This window comes from Anas acuta, chromosome 4 (assembly GCF_963932015.1).
Source record: "Anas acuta chromosome 4, bAnaAcu1.1, whole genome shotgun sequence".
NCBI lineage: Eukaryota > Metazoa > Chordata > Aves > Anseriformes > Anatidae > Anas > Anas acuta.
In genome coordinates, this window is record NC_088982.1 from 26544685 (window position 1) to 26565249 (window position 20565).

The window sequence follows — 20565 nt, forward strand, 5'->3', positions numbered from 1 at the left end:
AGGCATTCTCCTCTCACAGTTCATGTTACTGATACACAGACTGACTTACATACTACAATATACATCCATACACACTTGCTCTCATACCTTCCCAGTTCAATAAAGAAAAAAAAAAGGAAAAAAAAAAAAAAAGAAAAAAGAAAAAAATGTGCACAATTACCAAGTAAACAAACAAACAAAAATCATCTAATTTTTAACATATCAGGCTTTATCTCATACAACAACAACAAAAATCACTACACAATAAAAAAATGTTATCATTGGTGCTTAGACTTTTAGCACTAGGAAGAAGACTACACCCTAGTAAAACAGAACAGCATTTCACAGAATGGTTTGGCTTGGAAGGGACCTTAAAGACCATCTAGTTCACCCTCTCTGACATGGGCAGGGGCATCTCCTGGGTCAGCCCCATCCGACCTGGACTTTTTGAGGAAAATATGGACAGCTCAATTAGCTTATTTCAGCTTTTCTAATTTTTGATTATTTCAGCTCAACTGAAATATCATACATTTTAATTTTTTTTATTTTGTTATAGTAAGTAAAGTTATGCAGAAATATTCAGCACATTTCTAAAAAACAAAAACACAACACAGTTTTTAAACTAAATTATTCAAATGAACAGTTATCTGCAGAAACAGATTCTTTTCTTTCTTTATTTTTATTTTTATATTGGGCTCTTCTTTTTAAACTCAGGATTAGAAATTTCTAAATGCAAACATTAAACATCGTCTGATTTATTTTCACATCTAGACAGACGCTTGAGATCTTAGAAAGCTGTCATAAAAACTTGAAAAATTCTGCAGCCAACCACCAATTTAGATATGGAAGATTCAGATAGTATTCTTATACCCTAGAGCTTGAAACTACAGAATCCTGAGCAAATTGTACAGGCTAGAAGGTGGTTAGTCATTAAATTCTCACCTCTCCTCACATACATTACTGTAAAATATAACAAATTGTGATAATAGAAAAAATCCCAAGGTGAAGCTAGCCATATGTTTTGCTGGTATTTCACTCCTCACTGATCAAACAGGAGAAAGGTAAGACTACATTCCCTACAAATATATGTGCATATATATATATTGCACTATTGTAGTTCAGATATATTTTTTTCATTAAAATAACCATTACATAAAATTACATTACCATTAACTTTAAACTTTTCTTTTTAAAATAAAAACTCACAGTGAATAGGATTCTCACAAATACAGTATACAACTTATTTTCTTCATTAAAATACTGAATGAGTAACTCTCTTGGGTTCTGGAGAATGGAAAGACAATACAACTCTTTCTGAGTTAAGAAACATGAAGATTCTTTTAAGATAAAGCTCAGGTTTTCTCTTCCCACTAACACTTGTTGGCATGCCACATATTTCTATAGTACAACACAGCTGTGGGGCACAGGTTTATTGTCTCTCCTGTAGTGTCATCAACAGTAGTATTCTGTGTAAAGCACAGCTGGATGAAATAAAATTTCTGAGACAGACTGTGAAGCTAAAAATAGCAATTTATTTTCTACCACTAGCCATAGCCAAGAGACTTCTTTTTTTTTTTTTTTTTTTTTTTTTTTCCTGATCACATCCTTAAGATATCTTATAGCCTATCTTGGCTATAATTCTCTCTGATTGATCTTTGAGATCCATCACACACAGAAAATCCTCAATTTTTAGCCTTTTTCTCCAGGGTGACATGACAGTTTTACAAAAGCAGCTTTTAGACATGGTGAAAATATAAAGGAAAGCAGGAAGGGAAGAAAAAGGTAATTATGTGTAATTGAAATTCGTGTTCCATCTGTGTTGCAGACTGCATTTTCTCTGCTGAATTAGACAGAAGACAGAGGGTACCAAGCAAAGAGCTGAGCATTGAGAATTTAACTTGTATCACACATTTATGAAACCTTTTCTATGTAAAATTGGTTGAAATAGGGCAGGATAGAAAGAAAAGATACAACATATGAAAACTGCATGAGAATATTGATTTTTTTTTCTCATTCAGCTCACATCTGGTCTCGGTGTATCTCTACAAGGAAGGAAAGGCAAGGATTTAACTTCTCTTTAAGTGCTTGCTTCTAACCCAAAGCTATCCAAATTGGACATTATATTTGTTGCAGGAAGAACGGCCGAAAGCACAACAGACACCAGTATGGTCAGATCATGCTCCATTTTATTACCCGAAGAGCCTGACTTTTATAGTGAACTTAACAGGGGCGGATAGTGTCTCACACAAAATTATTGGTCAACAGCACTCAGACAAAAAACTACAAGAAAACAACCCCACCTGCAAGAAAACAACCCCCTTGTGATTAGCAGTCGTGTAGACCTTGTCCTTGAAGCCAACTACTGGCAACAATATTTTTCTAAATTCCTCAGTTGGGCAATGTGGGAACACTGTCATGGGAACTTCTCATAGTCATCCTGGTAGCTTGCTTTGCTCAGCTGCAGCAAGCCATGGGATCTTTGCTGTTTCAAAAATCCTTCAACATACATTCTCAAAACTTTGCTTCCTCAGGGTTCGTATTTCTCCATGCTTTTTCTACCATTTAAATTACAAATCACATATTCAGCAGAGTGCACACCTCAGTGCGTTACTCCTGTCACATAAACCTGTCAGTGCAAAAGCCTTCAGCAACAGCTGGCAGGGCAGCATCAGCACATGCACTGCCTTCATTACACTTAAATTTCAGGAAGAAACACAAAAGGCAACAAAAGAGTTTATGCTGTTCTTTTTTATTATCATTAGTGTTGTTGTTATTGTTTTTAAACCATGCTGTTGTAGAAGTGACAATGGATACAGTTATCCTTTTCCTCAACCACTGAAGATCAAACCTTTGAAATAGAAAGTGAAATTGGGTGGTGACTTAAATTCATACCACACTTGGCTAATGATTGGTAAGTCATCAGCAGCTGAGAAGCCAAATAGTCCACCCATCCAGATATTTCTGCAGCAGTGACAGTTATGCATGATAAAGGTTTTGACCTCTTTGATTCCCCATCTGGAAGGCGGCTGTAGAGTCAAGGGTGGGTTGAAGCCTTTCCACCTCAAGTTTCTACACATTCAGCCAAGCATACATGGTCAGAGTCCAGCCAAACTCCTTCACAGATTAAATTAATCTGAGACAAAGTTAGAAATAAACACTTGCTCTGTCCCCAAGGAACTTTGTGCTTAATCAGTGTGCTGTGAAAAGGAAAAGTAGCTGTCCTGACCTCCTCCTACCTGCTCCTAGTTATGTGGTCAAGACTTACACCTTCTGCATACCACCTCTTGGCTCTGCCATGAGTAACCATCCACCTTGCAGGCCTGAAGAGGTCACATGCTTGAAAATTGATTCTCAGAACTGATGTAAATTACATAACGTATAGGACTGCTGATCAAGTCATGGAATGTCCTCTATACAGCGCAACTGCTGCAGGCCCAGGGAAAGCAATATTTCTATTAATATTAACTTATTTTACTAGTGATCAGCCTATAGTTTATAGCTCTGCTAGATGCAACATTTCAGGCAGAAAGTCTTTTAGAAAGGTAACAACAGTGCTTTGATTTTCATGGTAGTGGTACATCTTAAGAAGCCAGTGAAGATGAAGAGAGGAAATCACAGATAGCTTTTATGCTCTCTATTTCTTCCAAAATTACAGTACAGGCTAGGGTTTGTAAGGATGACAGAGGTGAGGCCTTCTCTCACGTAAAAGAAAATCTTACCCAGCATCTGTAATGTTACTGCTCTTTTATTGCTAAATGCGTGACAAAATGACCTGCCACTTGAAAAGGGGGGTAGGAGAGAGGAGAAGAAAGATAAAACTAGCAGTCTACATACTGCTGTTTCAGACATTGTTTAAGAAATCCATCAGACATAAAGTATGTGGGCTTTTCCACATCAAAAACTTGAGTACCTTTAAAATGACTAAATGTACAAAGTGAAAGACTTGAGGGAGTAAGTCAGACCAGAAGTCTTTTACAACAGTTTCTTTCTTGACCAAGTGCAAAGCTGAAGGACTTTGTAAATGGTACTTTCCCTAAGCTACAGTGTGATAGTCAGGCCATGTTCATTTTCTGTGCAGTAATATTTGATTGCCAAGGCCAGAAAGCATCTGGGCTCAGGTGAGATATGCTCAGCTACCAAAGGTCATTACACCTGGCAACTGCAGCACTCTCAATATGAGAAATTGTTCATTATACTTTCTGCAGTCATTTTTGCTCTTTCTAAGATGGTCTAGGGACTGCTAGCCTTCCTGGATTGTGGGAGGAATCTTTCACAATGAAGACAGCAAATATCAAAAGGTGTTTTCAATGGTGTTCAAGGCTATTTGACTGAGGTCAATAAAACCCTGCTTTTCTCATGTTAAAGAAAACCTATCGAAAGATGGCAAGCATGGTCCGTAGACCAGAGACCCTGTAATCTATAGACTGGAGACCCAAATGTACCATGCATTCCTTCTGGCAAAAGAGGTTTTTTAAGCCCATGGCCAGGGGCGTTGTGGTGGGTGGTCACTGCCACTGGGGAGTAGTGTGAAGTTCTACATTAACACAAACAAGCCAAGACTCACAGTTATTGACAACATTGCAATGAACCTTAAACTTCCTGGTGCTTTTTTGATATTCTGCTACTGAACGGAAAGTTATTTAAAACTAAATTTATGTTAAGTTATTCAGTATGCAAAATACGAAAAGCCTTTCTCATTTATTCTGTAGGATTACACCCTTACCATGTACTTCCAGCAGTCCTGGAGGGATAAAAGGCTTTCTTATTCTGGAATACCTCTGAACCTAACACTGGACAACAGAGTGGCTGACCAGCTCTGGGTGCCTGACACATATTTCCTAAATGACAAGAAGTCATTTGTCCATGGAGTGACAGTGAAAAACCGAATGATTCGGCTCCATCCAGATGGAACAGTCCTTTACGGTCTACGGTATGTTGTCATTTTTTTGCTTTTGTTTTTGCTTGTTGTTTGTTTGCTTGTTTTAAATCAGACATATGGCTAGTGGTTGGTAAGTGCAGGTGTTACCAGTGCTCTCCTTTTTCTTGGTTTCTCACTGTGGCTTTAAAAGTCAGCAAATATACTATATACAGCACAAAAATACATCCAACTATTTTCCACAAGGCATCAAAAATACTTTTATTAGCTATAACTAAGAAAAGTAAAGTGTTTCTTTCAGCTCTTCTGAGCATGTTAGTACTGTTCTTACCTGATAATCAGCCATAACTTAGACAAATCATTCCTTCTGAAATCTTTCATGCAGTTCTTTAGAATGATATAAAATGCAAAATTTGGGAGTCATCTGCATCCAACATTTGGTAGGGAATAAATTTGGTAAGGAATAAAAAGAGTAAATTTGTGAATTTACTTGAACTATTTAAAGATTACTGATGCTTGTGAATATAGATTTTCTTTAATCTGCCTTGGTTTATCATTGTCTCTTCATACCACCACTGCTACTTTATAAAATACAACCTATATTTACCGCAATAGATAAAATATATTCTAAGGTCAGAACAGACATGATCTAATGATAATGTTCAAAATGTATAATTAAAACCAAACCAAGTTGTATCTTATGCTGCAGAGCTTGAGTAGGCTTTGCATAATTTTTAAAGTTAAAGTAGCTTTGCTGAGGGGTGGGTAGAAGGGGAAAACACATTGCTTGCTTGAAACAACCTTTGATCACTGTTATTGTTCAACACTGAAAATGCCTGGAAAGCATAAAACCAAAACCATACTTCAGTTAATAAGGAAAAAAAAAAAACAAGCAATCACATAAAGCATAAAACCTAGATGAAATACCTTAAAATCATAAAATAGGAGGGGAAATTGGGAGAGGGAGGGGGAGATAGAAGAAGAGGAACTGCTGTAGCAATTCAAAATGAAAGTAATATTTTGGGAAAGATAACTTAGAGTTTACTGAAAATAAAAGTTTAAAGGGACATGTTACCCTATAAAAGCACAACCTTCTAAAACATATCATTACCCATGCACTCACAGAGAACTTTCCAACCCATCAACTGAAGCTTCACAAGAAACAAAAAAACAAACAAACAAACAAAAAAATTTAAAAATTATTACTTTGGTTTATCATAATTTTTTTTTTTGAACTTATTAGATTCAAAGGTCATGCATCACTTGGCACCAAGGCACTTTGGTACAGACAGATCTGTTCTGTTACAGAAAAATTGCTGCTTCAGTTGTGAAAAGGAAAACAAGGAACCCATAAGGAAATAGCTGATAGACTACAGACTGTCATTATGACCTGCTAAACAGAGCATGTAAAAAACACATCTTTCCCATTGCCTTCAGACCTCCTACAGTTCTTTTCAATCAAACTGAAAATCAATTTAGCAAAACAGTCATCATTAAAGGACTTTTTGGCCTGAGAATTTTTCAAAATACTTTTTTTGTTTGTTTGTTTAAGGCCAGGAAATAGATTTATTTCATTCCAGGGTTTGCATAATGGCAAAAGTGTGTATTAGAGTCAAATAGTCCCTCACAAGCAGTTTGTGTACAACACTTTGTGTACTGCTACACCTAGCACTATATGTTGTACACATATTTCCATATATATGCTGCACATCTGATGTCAATAACTGTCTTCTGCAGAAGACAGCAAAAGAAGCTGTAGCATCTGGTGAATCTGCTGCAAGTCCGCTTACAGGCCTCATCCACAAAGCATGAGCCTGGACAAGAAGCTGTGACACTGCTGAGCATAACAGTTTGTGCTCCTAGTCCCAGAGGTGCTCAAGCAAACCTCCAGTGCAGCAGCAAAGATGGCATCCTTCACATAACGAGGCTCCTGGTTGGTGTGATTAAATAACCATTCATATTGGGATGGTTAAGCATCAGCTCTGCAACTGATACAGCTCTGCAGCTTAATACCCCATTCAATACCTAACCTATCTCAGTAGGAAAAAAAAAAAACAACCAACCAACCAAACAAACAAAAAAAAAAAAAAACACCTCACTGACATAAAGGGCAATCTATATTCCACATACATTCCAGCACTGGGCAATTCTCTTCTACTCTTTCATCCCTGCCTTGTGCCATTAACATAAATGGCACAAGGGCAACCTAGGCCTTTCCTGGGTTTCTGCTTTTTCTCTCCTCACAGAGAGAAAAACAGCAAGGGCTCAGGGGAGCCAGTCATTGCCAGACGTGTCCCTGTCTCCACCAGCACCTCTTCATCACCAACCATGTGCAGAAAGAGGTGTTCAGCTGTTGGGTCTTGTTTGCAGCTCAAGCTGCTGTGCCATCATTTCTCCAAGAAAACAGCTGCTTAGATGCATCTGGTGAGCAGTATTTGTTCTGCAGTCTGCCAGTGAAAACACATGTAAAGTCCCAATCCCACATGAACGATCTAATTGAAGACAAAGAGCAGAAGGAAGAATTTAGTTAAGAGACATTGAAGTGGGTTTCATACCACAGATGGCAATTACTGCACTGAACATTTTGTGTCTATTAGAGGTCACTTTCCTTATGGTAATAAACATGCCTCTGTCAGCCTACAGATTACCCTTAGTTCATACAAACAACAATTTCTTCATATACGAGATGACACATATGCCTCATAAGAGAGAAGACGTTGCAGAAAGTGTTATGAGGTGAAATTAAACATAGCCTGTTCGAAAATTCAGCACAGCTCCAATCTTAGCCTCGTGGGCAGAGAAGAAACTTTGCAGAGTCTTAGTTTGCATACAGCTTCTACACAGTAGAGAGTGCAAAGAGTATCACTAAACCTCACACAGAGGAGCCATGACCTGTGAGTTTCATTTCAGCTACTGACAATGGAGCATTGGCCTGGCATGGCTGGAAAAAGGCAGACAGCGCCAATTACTCTGCAGACTGGGGTCTGAGCTCCCAGCAAATCATCAGTCCTCTCAGAAAAGGCCTAAAACCATCCCTCGTGGATGATTTAAATGCTTGCTCTCCCCCATGTCCATGTTCTGTTTTTCAGTCCAGAGTTAAATGTTTCTTTTCAGGTTCAGATATGAAATTTTACTGGCTTCCTTAAACAGGAACTGGAACAATCACAACAGCTCTAAACAACCTGCCCTGCTTGCATCCACGTGCCCAGCAGTTTGGCAGTGATGCAATGTTCAGTCCCAACACAGCTGAGGAAAAATAAAGCAAGGTTAATTGTTTGGCTTTACAGATGAATAAACAAGGGAAATACATACTGAATACACTGGGCTGGTTTTATATCATATAGCAAAATATTATCACTTTCATATGTCTCCATTATAGCACAAATTCTGTGAGGAAACAAACAGCCCCTTTAGCTATTTTTTTCCAGTAACTTTCAGCTGCTATATTACAACAGATTGAAGATGCATGCATATCAACTTGCACAGACACAGAATACTCCTAAGCTTTCTGCCCCCTAAAACTGTGAATTACTGTTATGTGTCCTATTGCAAATTCTACTTCTGTTTATTATTCATGGTAGTGAATAATGTGCAGCATTACTAACCAAATAACTTTTTCATCCTATTGCCCAAGCAAGTAAACACACATAAACATATCTAACTCCGCGTTAATATTTCCATTGAATTCCATTTCAATATGCCAAGGAAATTGAGTGCAGCTGTTAAGCATTATGTACCTGCTATGTGTGACTTCAGGTTCTATCAAATACTCCTTCCAGCAGCTATTATTATTTTCTATGATGTATTGGGATAGAGAAGCTACCTGCTTCCTAAGGCAAATTCCCTTTGAGCCAACATGCAAATCTGCAGCATGGGGACGGTTTTGTCTGAGACAGCTCTAGCCTGGTCCAGCACTGCCTGTAAAATAGGGGATTCTTCTTCCAGCTCCTCCACTTCCCCACCCCTCTATTTTTAATAAGCTATCAGACCACATTAGCTGTAGCTCTTTTGGTGCTAGCAGTCCCTCTCACTGCTTGTACTGCCCTTTCATGAAAGATTCTCTAGAAATCTCTCCCAAAGCTTTAGCTTCTCAAACCAGCAGGTGATGCAGGTTTTTCTTTTGCTTGCCCTTTCTCTCCTTCTTTTAAGTATGATGCTAGAGATATATGTCTTTAAAATGAATTATTATTAATATGTTGTACTGAACTCCAAACTCAAATTCTTATGTCATGATATTATGAATGGAAGCTCTGATTTAAATCATCTTTTCCTAGTATTATTCAGCTCTCTCTTAATTCTTCTCTGCATTTCACTAGAAGAACAATGACATCTTATTTCTTCTGAGACATCTGTTCTGTTATCATGACATTACCTCAAAATAAATGACAGCAGAATTTCATCTAGTGTGTTGAAAGCAACAATAGGCTGCACACCCTTCAAAAAATATTAGCTAAGAGGAGCAACATGCCTTCAATGATAGATACCTTTACACAGATCTCCCTCCCTTCTGATGTTCAGACACAAACCCATCTGTCATCATTAAGAGTAGATCTTCATTCATTTCAAGGCAGAGGTACTGAGCATGCCTTGACAAGTAAAAGAAAGGCTGGCTTACAGCACTGAAAAATTTTGGTTTACTGAGACCATGTTTTCATACTGCTGCAGCAACACTAGGCACCAGTATATCTGCAAAGGGGAAGGTGGATCTTTGCCTTCAAGGTAAAGACTTATTTCACCCTTTCTTACACGCATAAATTCTGCTATAACATACATGTAAATACTGTAGGACAGTCATTCATCTCCAACCAATTCACCAATGTGAATCAACCCATGCAACACTGGATTTACTAGCCATTCACTCATGCAATATCCATGGAAGTCAATCTAATGAATCCTAAGCGTGGAATAAAAGAAAAGCTGTATTTAAATACAGAACATTGTTTTAAATTACAATCTTAAACTGTAAATTTCATTATAAACTTTCCTTCATGACACCCTATTATGGCAATACATCTGAGAGTGTTTCTAAAGAAATTTGCTAGCCAAATCTTTTAGTACAGTGAAATTTCACTGTTTTGTGTAATATTTTTTTTTGTGTTGTCATGATCTGGGGCTATGCATTTCTGGTTTTCTTCCAAACACTCTCATGGATTTGATTAAAGAGTCTGTTATCAGGTCCTTTTCAGGACTTGCCAACTTGCCATCATGGCAACAGGCAGCCTGCTCATGCTGATAATTAATCTATTGTCATCACCTGTGTTTCTAAACAACTCCAGCCAAAAAAAAAAAAAAATTCATTCATTCAGAATGATACAAAGCAACGTCATCTAAAAAGCCACTTTTTATCTCACTCTACAGAAAACACAAAACTTACAAAGCATCTTTTTATCAAGAGATAGAATGGCTTTGAAAAAAAAAAAATGAGGTGCCTTTTTTCTATGTATCAATACCACAAGATTTAGCAGTAGGTATATTTAAATAATAATAATAATAAATAAATAAAAACACTGGAGTAAAAAATTGGGAACTTCCTTTATATTTTTGAAACCACAAGATTTGCAAAATTTTTACAAAAATAAATTAGCCAAACATTTGTCATTTCTTCTACTTCCAAAAATCAGAAACAAAAATGTTTCCCTTTCAAAATCTGAGCGCCATTTTTCAGGATTCACAGGTAAATGATTATACTCCTACACTTACAGCTATTAGGAGGAGGTAGGGGTACATTGCAGATACCAGTTCAGGCTGCTGCAGGTCACACTAGACTCCCTTTACTGGAGCAAAGACACCTGATGGGCAACCAGCACAGCTCATAATCACAGGAGGTGCTAGCACCAAGTGCACTGCTAGGAGAATTTATTCACCTCAGAAGGAAAAAGGAGCCAAGGCTCAACACCATAACCACACTCTGCTGTCCTGGGGAAACCACACTCATGTCTGTATTTACATGGGAAGCAGTCCCAAAGCAGAGAAAGATGCCTGACTCGTGGAAGAAAAATGTTTTCTTCAGTTTGGGACCTTTCACTCTTTTCTTCTAGGCCTTTCAAAACAGTTGACTCATGTGTTTGAAGGAACAAAAAGAATCTTCCCACACCAGTCACAGAGCTGTGCAGCAAAGGGAATTGCTGCATAGATCTAATATAGATTTAATGTAATTAATTATATTCAGATTATATTCAGACACATACACACACAAAAAAAAAAAAAAAAAAAAAAAAAAGCAAGGATATGCAACCTGGCTACTCCTAAGCTCATGACAAACAACCACTGCATTACTCTAGTTCAAATCAAAAGTACTTTTTGATTTTTTAATGGTGGTCTCTTCCCCAGACAGAGCATCCCCTGCATTGTTTAACCTGTCAGCCATGAGCAACGCTGCAGTAGCAGCACATATTGCTAAGTCTCTGCTGTGTGTATTGCATTTCAGAAATATTTACTCATATCCAGACAGACTTTTCTCCAGCTTAAACATTGAAACCTGCATTTATGCTGCCCATCCTGTCCTGGCATGAGTGCTTGTCCCCAAACCTGGCTCCTCCTGCTCTTGCAGGACTCTTCTCTGACCAAATCACTGCTTCTTACTACTCTACTTAATGTAAAAATATTGGAAAAAACATAGCACTACTGAATGATAGGGATGATAAATCAGTGGGTGAGCAGCACATTTAGTCCATTCGTAACATGAAGCTCAATTCAGCCTGGCTTTATTTCTCCGGTATTTAGCTGGGCACAGGAGGGAAAATCTCCATAACACATTGCTCCATAACTGTCCCAGAAGGCACTTCCCAGCTCTGCAGCTGTTGGATTTGTAACCTTTGTGCTACATCTATAGATGGACTAACACCTATGAAACGCTATATGTACAAGGAAATGCAATCTCACTACTGCTTTATTCACACATTTGTTATACATATTGTGGCCCATCAGCCAACACAAGTTTTTATAATTTAATATCATTTGATGAAGAATACCCATGACTGAGATCTCAGTAGTAATTTCTAACATGCGGCCATAACTGAAGAAGTTTAAGACAAAAGCAGGTGCACTCTTAAAACTACAGTGGTGTTTTGAAAATGGTATTTTTGGTTTATACCTAGAAGCAGTTACAGGTTTTCTGTTTTACCTGCAGTAGTAAAGGTCTATATAAATCACACCCTGTAAGTTTTATTTAGTGTCAAGCACAAAATGGAGCTTGATAAAATGAAGTAGTAAATTGGTAGCTAATAAATAGGACAAATGGAAATGGAAAACTGAAACCTATAAGCTATTTTAAAGACCTACAAGAAATGGGAAAAAACCTTAGCGCCTTCTCAGGTGTAATTCAGAGAAAGCCTTCCATTAGCACAAATGTCCTCACAAACAACATAGGACAAGCCACCTCCACCCCGAAAAGAAGTGCTCCCTTTGCCACTGAGGAGACATGCATTGAATTCCCCCAGCTAGGTCTCCTCCCTCTCTTTGCCCCCATAGCCTTTATACAGAGAAAGTGCAGCTCTGTGTGGAGCAGCTATTCATGAACTCAGACTGAATTAGCAAGTAATACCCAATAATTGATTTCATAGAATCATAGAGCTTTTGGAGATTTTAACCTCCCATTTCAGCCAACTAATTCTTATTCTGTTTATACTTTTTTTGTTTGCTTGCTTGTTTGTTTTTTAATGTAAAAATAAATGAGGAAATGAAGTGGGGAAACACTTCAGGTGAAATGAGTCCTATAGAGAGTATTTAAAGAACAACAACAACAAAGTATTTGATATGGCCTCAGCTGTAAATATGCAACCAATAATAAAGTACATATGCATTCTGGTGGACTCACAACTGGCTTCATGGGCCTGAATTTAAATACAAGCTTTAGATGGGCCTGAATTTAAATACAAGCTTTAGATGTGGTAATTGATCACAGCTTTCAAGCACAGCACTCCACAGAACTGAATCATAGGAATTTTGTAGAGCAAAGCCCAGTAGGCCTTATTCAAAGACCTCTTAATTCAAGCATATTATGGATCAGACTCAGATTACTGAAAGTATTTGTCACCTATTCAATTATCTTAATACTGTTAAGATAATATTTAACTACATTAATACCATCCAAAGAATTAAAAAAAAAAAAAACAATAACAATTGGACAGTCCAACAAGAAGAGTAACAAATGTTTAATGTTAAAGGTGAAGGACACTGTAAAGCATATATTACATCTTTTCAATGCAATATATCATCTCTTGCTTTCTTGGTATGAATTGGGTTTGGATTATTTTCTTCTCTTCTCTCTAATGAACTATGTTCTCTCTATTAATTTGAACAAGACCTCCCTTCTCTCCTATCAGAAGTGGGAACATCTTCTAATGCTTTGGAGTTATTACTCTGCCACTGTCAACACAATCTGCATCAAAATTCCATTTCTTAATATAATAGCCTTTAATATATATATATTTTTAAAAAAAAAACTCCATTCAAATCATAGCTTATCTGTGGTGTGTAAAATGATGCCTCAAACATGCTGAGATACAGAAATTATGTAAAAATAAATGTGGCAGAGATTAAGACCAAAGTACCTTTGATAGAGAAGAATTTCAAATAAATTTATAAACAGTCTAAAAATCCCTACTATAGCACAATCATAGGCAGTTTTTAGGGAGTATTTCATTCTTTACTTGATTTTGCAAGGTGAGAGGCAGGGGAGATCTGAAAAGCAATATCCACAAGGAACCTCATATATTTGCCACCACAGCTTTCTCCTTTCACAAACCATAAAAGTTCTCACCTGATAACCTGCTAGTTGTACAAATAGCACAAAATTGGCCAACCAAAAACAAAACCTTTCATCATGAGAAAGACATTTACTAAAAGCAAATCCATTTCTCTCTAATAATGAAATAAATTATATTAAAAAATAAATAAATAAATAAATTTGTACTTTTCTGCAGATTTCCAGATTGCATACTATTAATTTCTAGCACGTTAAGAACAATTATCATTGAGGGAGAAAATTATAAGTTCTTATCTGCTCAAAACCCAGCTTCACTCTTTTTGGATTTATATTGATAATGATCAGTGACATCACTGAAGAAACAGTGCAACCAAAATCAGAGAAGCTGGAAGACATGAAAGAAATCCCTACCTTTTATATACAATAGAAGTGCCAGGTGTGTAAATAAAAGCCATGGGAAGGCAGTGAATATTTACCAGAAAGAGAGACTTACCCTAGACTGATGAACACACCTAGATGTGTAATAGGGTGAGTAAAGGCACTCTAAGAGTAAAGAACCCTCCTGCCATAAACCATCCAAAAGCTGCTGAAATGATGCTTGGATGCTGGGACAACTTTGATAAAGGCACACAAGGTAAAAATGGAGAAAGAATAAAACCTATCAGTTTGTGGGGGCTGATGTTTGTCAGAGACATCTCCTTTGCTAACAAGGCTCATGGCAGCTCTGTGCTGCACAAGACAGAAGATTGGCTTCAACCTTCTCAGGTGTTCAGGGATCAACAACACCCCTGCCTTGAGTAATTCACTAGGGCAATCACAAACCATGTTTTCAGTAATCTCAGCACAGGTGAAGTGTTTTCTGAGAATAGTGCTTTAAAAGAAATGCTTTAAAGGTATTTTTTCTTAACACTCACTCCTCTATAAATCTCACTTAAAAGAAAAATTTCATTCTTCTCAAATATTGTTGGCCTAATTTAGAAGTAGTGGCAAGAAAAAATTACAGTCTAGAAAACATTTTTTTAATTATTATTTTATATACAAATACTTTAATTTATATATAAAAAGCGCCTATCACCATATCAATAAACACTCTTTGGAACCACTCTGGTGGCAAGGGCAAGAATAGGAGTTGGCCTGTTAGTACCTCAGCACTTCTATTTCCAACCAATTGAAAACAAAACAAAACAACAACAACAAAAGCCACAGGATTTTGCTGCCAGCCTGGCTGGTGTTTAATATTGCTACTCCATCAGGGTAGGAGGGAGACCTATTGTGAATGGCAACAATTTGCACTGTGAGTCCTTGAGGAGAATGAAGTATCAAATGGCAGATGAATTACTCTATAAAATACAAGAGTACATTTCTCTATTTAGCACATTTGCTTTAGTACCAACATTTGTGATCCCATAACTGTCAGGCCAAAACACCCTCATGTAATTTTCTAATAAAAAAGAAAGAGACAAAATGTGTGGAAACTAGAGGGTATAATTTATAAAGCCATTAACAAGGTGACATTACTATGTAATGGCATTGGTAATAGAATCCCACCTTAAAACACAGGTCTGATCACTTTTTCTGAAACAGAAACAGACACGAGAATGCAAATACTACACATACATACATGTACTTAGGATGATGTATTTTTTTGGATTATGAATGCAAACAGATGTCATCTTTCAGGGAGGAATCTAGAAACATCAGAAGCATTGGAGATACCAGGAGCCTAAATCAAGAGTCAAAAGCATAGACAAATATAAAGTAACTTAAAATTCACTCAGCAATTAAACCTACAGCAGAGAGGTTTACACAGGAGCAATCTACACAGCAGTAATCACTTGGGACTTCAAGCAAAATGCTTGAAAGAGTACAAAACCTCTGGCTCAAGAAACCAGGGCTCTGTGGCAAAAAGTATATTATAGGCTATGTCCAAATATATTTAATCAGGGGACCAGATCTTCTGCAAAACACAAATCCATTCAGGTTTTTGGTTGTGAGGAGGTTTTCTTGCTTGTTTGGTTGGTTTTGTGTTTATAGAAAGTCCTAATTATTTGTATTTAGTTTTGCAAAATTGTGTATTTTGCACAGATGAGGTGTCAAATTTTTCATGTTAATGCAAAAATACCAAGGACCAATTTTCCAAAAACGCATGAGCAGAAATAGGCTTAGCCCGAAAAGATAGTGATACAGAGTATTTGTATCTTCCAAAAAAGATACATATACTCTTTTACTTGACCATAATTTCCATAAATCACACAGAAAATTTACGGTTTCAGAAGATAAGTTACTTGAAGAGGGTAAGCTGACATCTCCCATGCATCATGGCAGAGACAGAAGAAATTGGTGAGTTTCAGAGCTCTTGCCACTTCTCAGGCCTGCCTCTTTACCTATCTGATGATCAGATGTGTGCTGTTGATGTCCCTTTCAGCACAGCCTCTCTAAAACCACCTCTGAGGGTATGGCAGGAGTTGGCAAATGAGGTATTTTTCATAATCTTTAGGTAGATGGATTTGTAAACTATGTAAGACAGGGTGATCAAGTGGTTTTATTGGGAGTATAAATCATGAGATCCATGTTCTGCTTCCAGCCTTGTTAGTAACATGTTTGTGTAAATGAAAAGCAAGTCTCCTGTGGAAATCTGTAATTTTGGGGTTTTATTAGGTGGTGTGGGGTGTTTTATATTTGTCCTCAGGTTTTGATGATAAACTTTTCCACAGAAGAAAGACCATCTCTCTGTTTCAATTTCTATTTTGTAGCTAACAAACTACCCTACAAGAGATATTTCAGTACCTCAAAAATATTTCTGAATAAATGCTTTTGAAAATTTTCTAGTCAGATGTTTGGCAAATGGGGCGAGAAATAAATTGTCAGACTATTTGCTAAGAATTATTTCATTGACCCCAGTTAGAACCCCTTGAAATACAGTTGACTACTGGCCTACTTGCATTACAAACTCTCCAAATATTGAGTCTCTCACTGAAAGAAATAAATGAAACAGTTATAAAATAGTTATAAAAAATAGGTGTTAAAAAAAAAAAAAAAAAAGCTCTAAAATTAGCCTTTTTATAGGAGGAAGTGGGATTCAAGGGTGGTGGATCATCTTTTTTTATTTTTTAAATTATTTCTTCATTTGAGACTGCTAATTCTATTGTTAGTACAATTAATCCTGCTTCTTCTTTATACAGAGTACAGATTTAATCCATTTGCAGAAAATTACTAAAATACAATCAAATTCCAAGATCTCTCTGGGATGTTAGGTAGTGTTAAACCTAAATTGGCTCAAGACATCCGTCAGCCAGATTTTCAAAAGGGCTGAGGAAAAACTGTAGTTTTTCACTGTCTGCCTTTGAATCCAAGGAACGGCAAGTTCCACTGAAACACTGTATGATGAGCCAAAGGATTTTAGCAACCAAAACATTTCCTAAGTAAAATGCTTTTAAAAATATTAATGCTAAGTGATAATTTAACTCAGATTCTAGGAAGTTTAAAAATACACAGCTATCATCCAAATATGGGCAACTTGTATGCATTAATGCCTCTTAAAGATTTCTCAGTGTTACCTGGGAGCCCCCTGCTGGGGCTCTGCAGTTAGAAAACAAGCAAAGTTTTGTTTTGAAGGTGTGTCACAGATGTTTCGGTAATATTTAATTACTCTACATATGGTATATTATCATCCTTGGAGTCACTGAATGCTTAATTTCTCACAAGCAAATCACTACATAGGATAAAAATAAATAATTCTGTCCTGAATAGAAAATGTATTTTCTTAGTATTAGTTAAATAATTCAAATGTTTAAAAATAGTCCTAATTGTAGGAAAGGCATGAAGATTCAAATGGATGGCCTACGCTGTGGATATAAAGGATCCAAACCTGCAGATGGTCTGTATGGCTGTCACTATAGGTGCCATAAACAGAACTATGTAACTATGTTTGTTCAGTTTGATTAACAAGAATAAAAAATAAAAATTAGGAAAATGAATAACTAAACAATAACCTGAACAATAAATATAAATATAAATATAAATATAAATATAAATGACTGCATAAGAAGAAAATGCCATAATATATCTTCATCTGTTTTGGAAGAGTAGTCTTTTTATCACACCACCTGATTTAACTGCAAACAGAAAACAGGGAAGTTTTCAGGGAAGTTTTCAGGCATGCAAACTTTTTAAGGACAAACAGAAGCAACAGAGCTAAGTACAGAAAATTGTTTTGAACATACAGATCCACCAGTATTTTCTTTCCAACCAAAACTCGTATAAAAAGTTTCAACCCATAGTGCAGCCACCTTGGTTTCAACAAGTACTGCTGGGCAGAGCACTGTGAACTTAAACTACGTGTGATTATAAATACCATCTTTTCCTGAACTATTTTACACTACAGCATTTCACTTTTCTGCTTATGAGCAGTGCAGTCTTAAAGCTTAGTTTCTGGACTCATCTTTGAGGATCTTTTTTAGGTCTCTCTGTAAGCTGAGGATTAAGATCTCAGTGGTGGAGTGGCTGTTTTATCAGAAGAGTTTTCTTCTTGGCAATGGGAGTTTTTACTTTTATAAGCAATGAGCTGATGGCTGTTTGATATGTATATGAGCTTTCATTCACCAATGATCTTTTATCCCATTTCTAATTCCTTTTTCCATTATTTTTCAATGGCAAAATGTCAGGCTTATTTTTAAGATGTCATGAAAATATCAAAGCACATTCTTGAAATAATTCAAAGGCCTGCATGCACACAAGTAAAGCTGCCTGAACACAGCATAACGCTGTCCTTGAATTTCCACTTACACGGGGAATAACTCTATCTTCTGCCACACTCAGTCACCTGTATAAATCTTTTTAATCAGTATAAGTATTATTTACCAAATTGAACAGCTACTAGCATGTTTAAAGAGACCGCTCTGGCCATGGGAAAAGGAGCTAAATGACAACAGAAAAAAACTTGCCATCGTTATTCCCACCATTGCCAAGCATGCACTTGTTTTAATGCAATAAGTAAAAAATTAGATGTAAATATTCCTCCTTCCAAAGGAGTCTTAAATTATACCCAGGAAGAATGTGTTAAACTAGTAGAATCTTCAACATATAAAGTTTCAAATACAACATTTCCAAACCAGTTTTCAGATCCTCTTCTGGAAGGGTTCCCAGCTCCTTCCTTCAATACAAAAATAAGGTGTCCATTCAACCATTCTGTGAAACCACTGGGTAATGGGTTTAGAATTTGAGCACAGTGTAATAACTCCTTATAATGAACCATTTGCAGCCCATAAGAGAAGGCAAGAAGCAGCAAGAAACATTAAGCCTGTTCAACCAGAGAGCTCATGATCTCTCAGATGATTCTGAAACAGGCAAAAAGAAGAAGGGTGAGCTAAAGTGAGAGGAAAATTGTTCTCTATCAGTTACATATTCTATTTCCATCTTAATCTTCTGGTTGTATGAGAGGAATTTGTTTGCTTATTCCTGGCTTATATAAGCCATACAGCTCTTTGAGAAAACACAGTTCATGACACCACTGAGCAGCCATCAGAACTGTAGATTATTAGAGCACCTTTTCTTTAAGATTAACTGAACACTGACTCTTAGCAATAACAGGTGATTCAGCTACTAAATAGAATGAGAATAATAGCAAAAAAAAATTATACAGGATGGAAAGCAGAAGGCTAAGAGTTTCAAAGCAATACAGCTTGGCATAATGTCTTTCATATTTTCCTACATTTTTATTAGTTATCTTTATGAAAGAAAGCCCATGTGATTTATTATGTCTCATTAAAACATTTCAGAGAAGAACTGCTGAACCATGAAATTCAGAAGAAAATACAATACAGTAGGTGAGCAGCAGTGTCTCACTTTGTATTTCTCTCTTGTCCCAGAAGAACGAACAAGTGAAATCATCCAAACACCTCCTGGGGCTTCAAGCAGCCAGGCAACACAGCTAGGTTATGACAAAACGACACAAAGCGAGAGTTAAACATCACAAACCACCTGATTTTATCTGAAAATTCTGTTTAACGAGCCAGATAACTTGAGTGGAAAATAATAATCTATTTGTATAAGCTTCAAACTTAAGTTGGTATTTTTACATTATGATAAGAGCATCTTCATCTAAGCATTATCATCTGTCACAAACACAGAAGAAATTATCATGCATGCTATTTCCATCAAATTTAGTTGGATATTTTTTGAAAGAGAAGTTTTACTGTACTTATTTGTTATATCATCTTCTCTATTATGGAATAACAAACAACCTATTGGAGGTAGAGGCCAATCTGGGCAAAGACAAGGATCATAAAGGGCATGGCTGAATATTTGGGAAGAAAAAAAAAAAAAAAAAAAAGAGAGAGAGAGATTTTTGCTTATTCTGTTTTCATGACCATTATATAAATGTAGGTACAGTATCTTTTCATAGAGTCTATCGTAGCATGTTCTTAAAGCTAAATATGAAAGAAACAAGCACAACAATAGATTTTGGCTGTGAAGAACTGTATGTCAACTATTTGTAGAAAATAAATTAAGATTTGTATCAAGGAAAGAATGAAAACCTGAGGAATCCAAGCCTGCAGTATATTAAACTTTAGTTGAGGCAGAAGAAAAAAAGGTTACAGGAAGGCCTGATATAGGTCAACAGCAGAGCCTAAGCCAGGAAATTCTCATGAACATCATCTGTCGATGTAAACAATAGTACTCATTCAGCTTCTGGCTTCATTTCGTAAAATGTGCTCATTTTGTTTTTTTCATCAAGGCTTTGACTCTCTGCCAGAAGAGCCAATAGCTAATACATTCTCATACTCCTATAACATCTAGCTTGCTCACATTTCATGGATGCACAAAATCTTGATGAATGTTATCACCATTCAGAACATAGTTAACTTCATGATTTTAGTGAAAAATCAAGTATGCAGGTACCTTAAATGCAGCTCTATGGTCAAAATGAACATATGAAAAGGTACCATGAGATTCCATTCATTCCTCTTCTTGGAATTCAGATGGGTATAGTTTTAATTGCTAT

The 20565-nt window shown here is 36.6% G+C and overlaps 1 protein-coding gene and 1 long non-coding RNA gene across 5 annotated transcripts in view; one reads left to right on the forward strand and one right to left on the reverse strand.

Annotated features, from left to right (window-relative positions):
- Positions 1-14878, reverse strand: part of LOC137855760 (uncharacterized) — a 46075-nt gene extending 31197 nt beyond the window's left edge. Inside the window, exon 1 of one of the 2 annotated variants that reach the window (XR_011095923.1) lies at positions 14056-14878. This is a non-coding gene — a long non-coding RNA (uncharacterized lncRNA). The remainder of the gene's footprint in view (positions 1-14055) is intronic. The other variant, XR_011095922.1, reaches the window with a different exon arrangement.
- Positions 1-20565, forward strand: part of GABRB1 (gamma-aminobutyric acid type A receptor subunit beta1) — a 128038-nt gene that overhangs the window by 62661 nt on the left and 44812 nt on the right. For all 3 annotated transcript variants that reach the window (XR_011095920.1, XR_011095919.1, XM_068680265.1), the window contains exon 4: positions 4689-4909. Coding sequence is in view for 1 of the 3 variants with exons in the window: in XM_068680265.1 (XP_068536366.1) it covers positions 4689-4909 (221 nt within the window). In the remaining 2 variants the exon portion in view is untranslated. The remainder of the gene's footprint in view (positions 1-4688; positions 4910-20565) is intronic.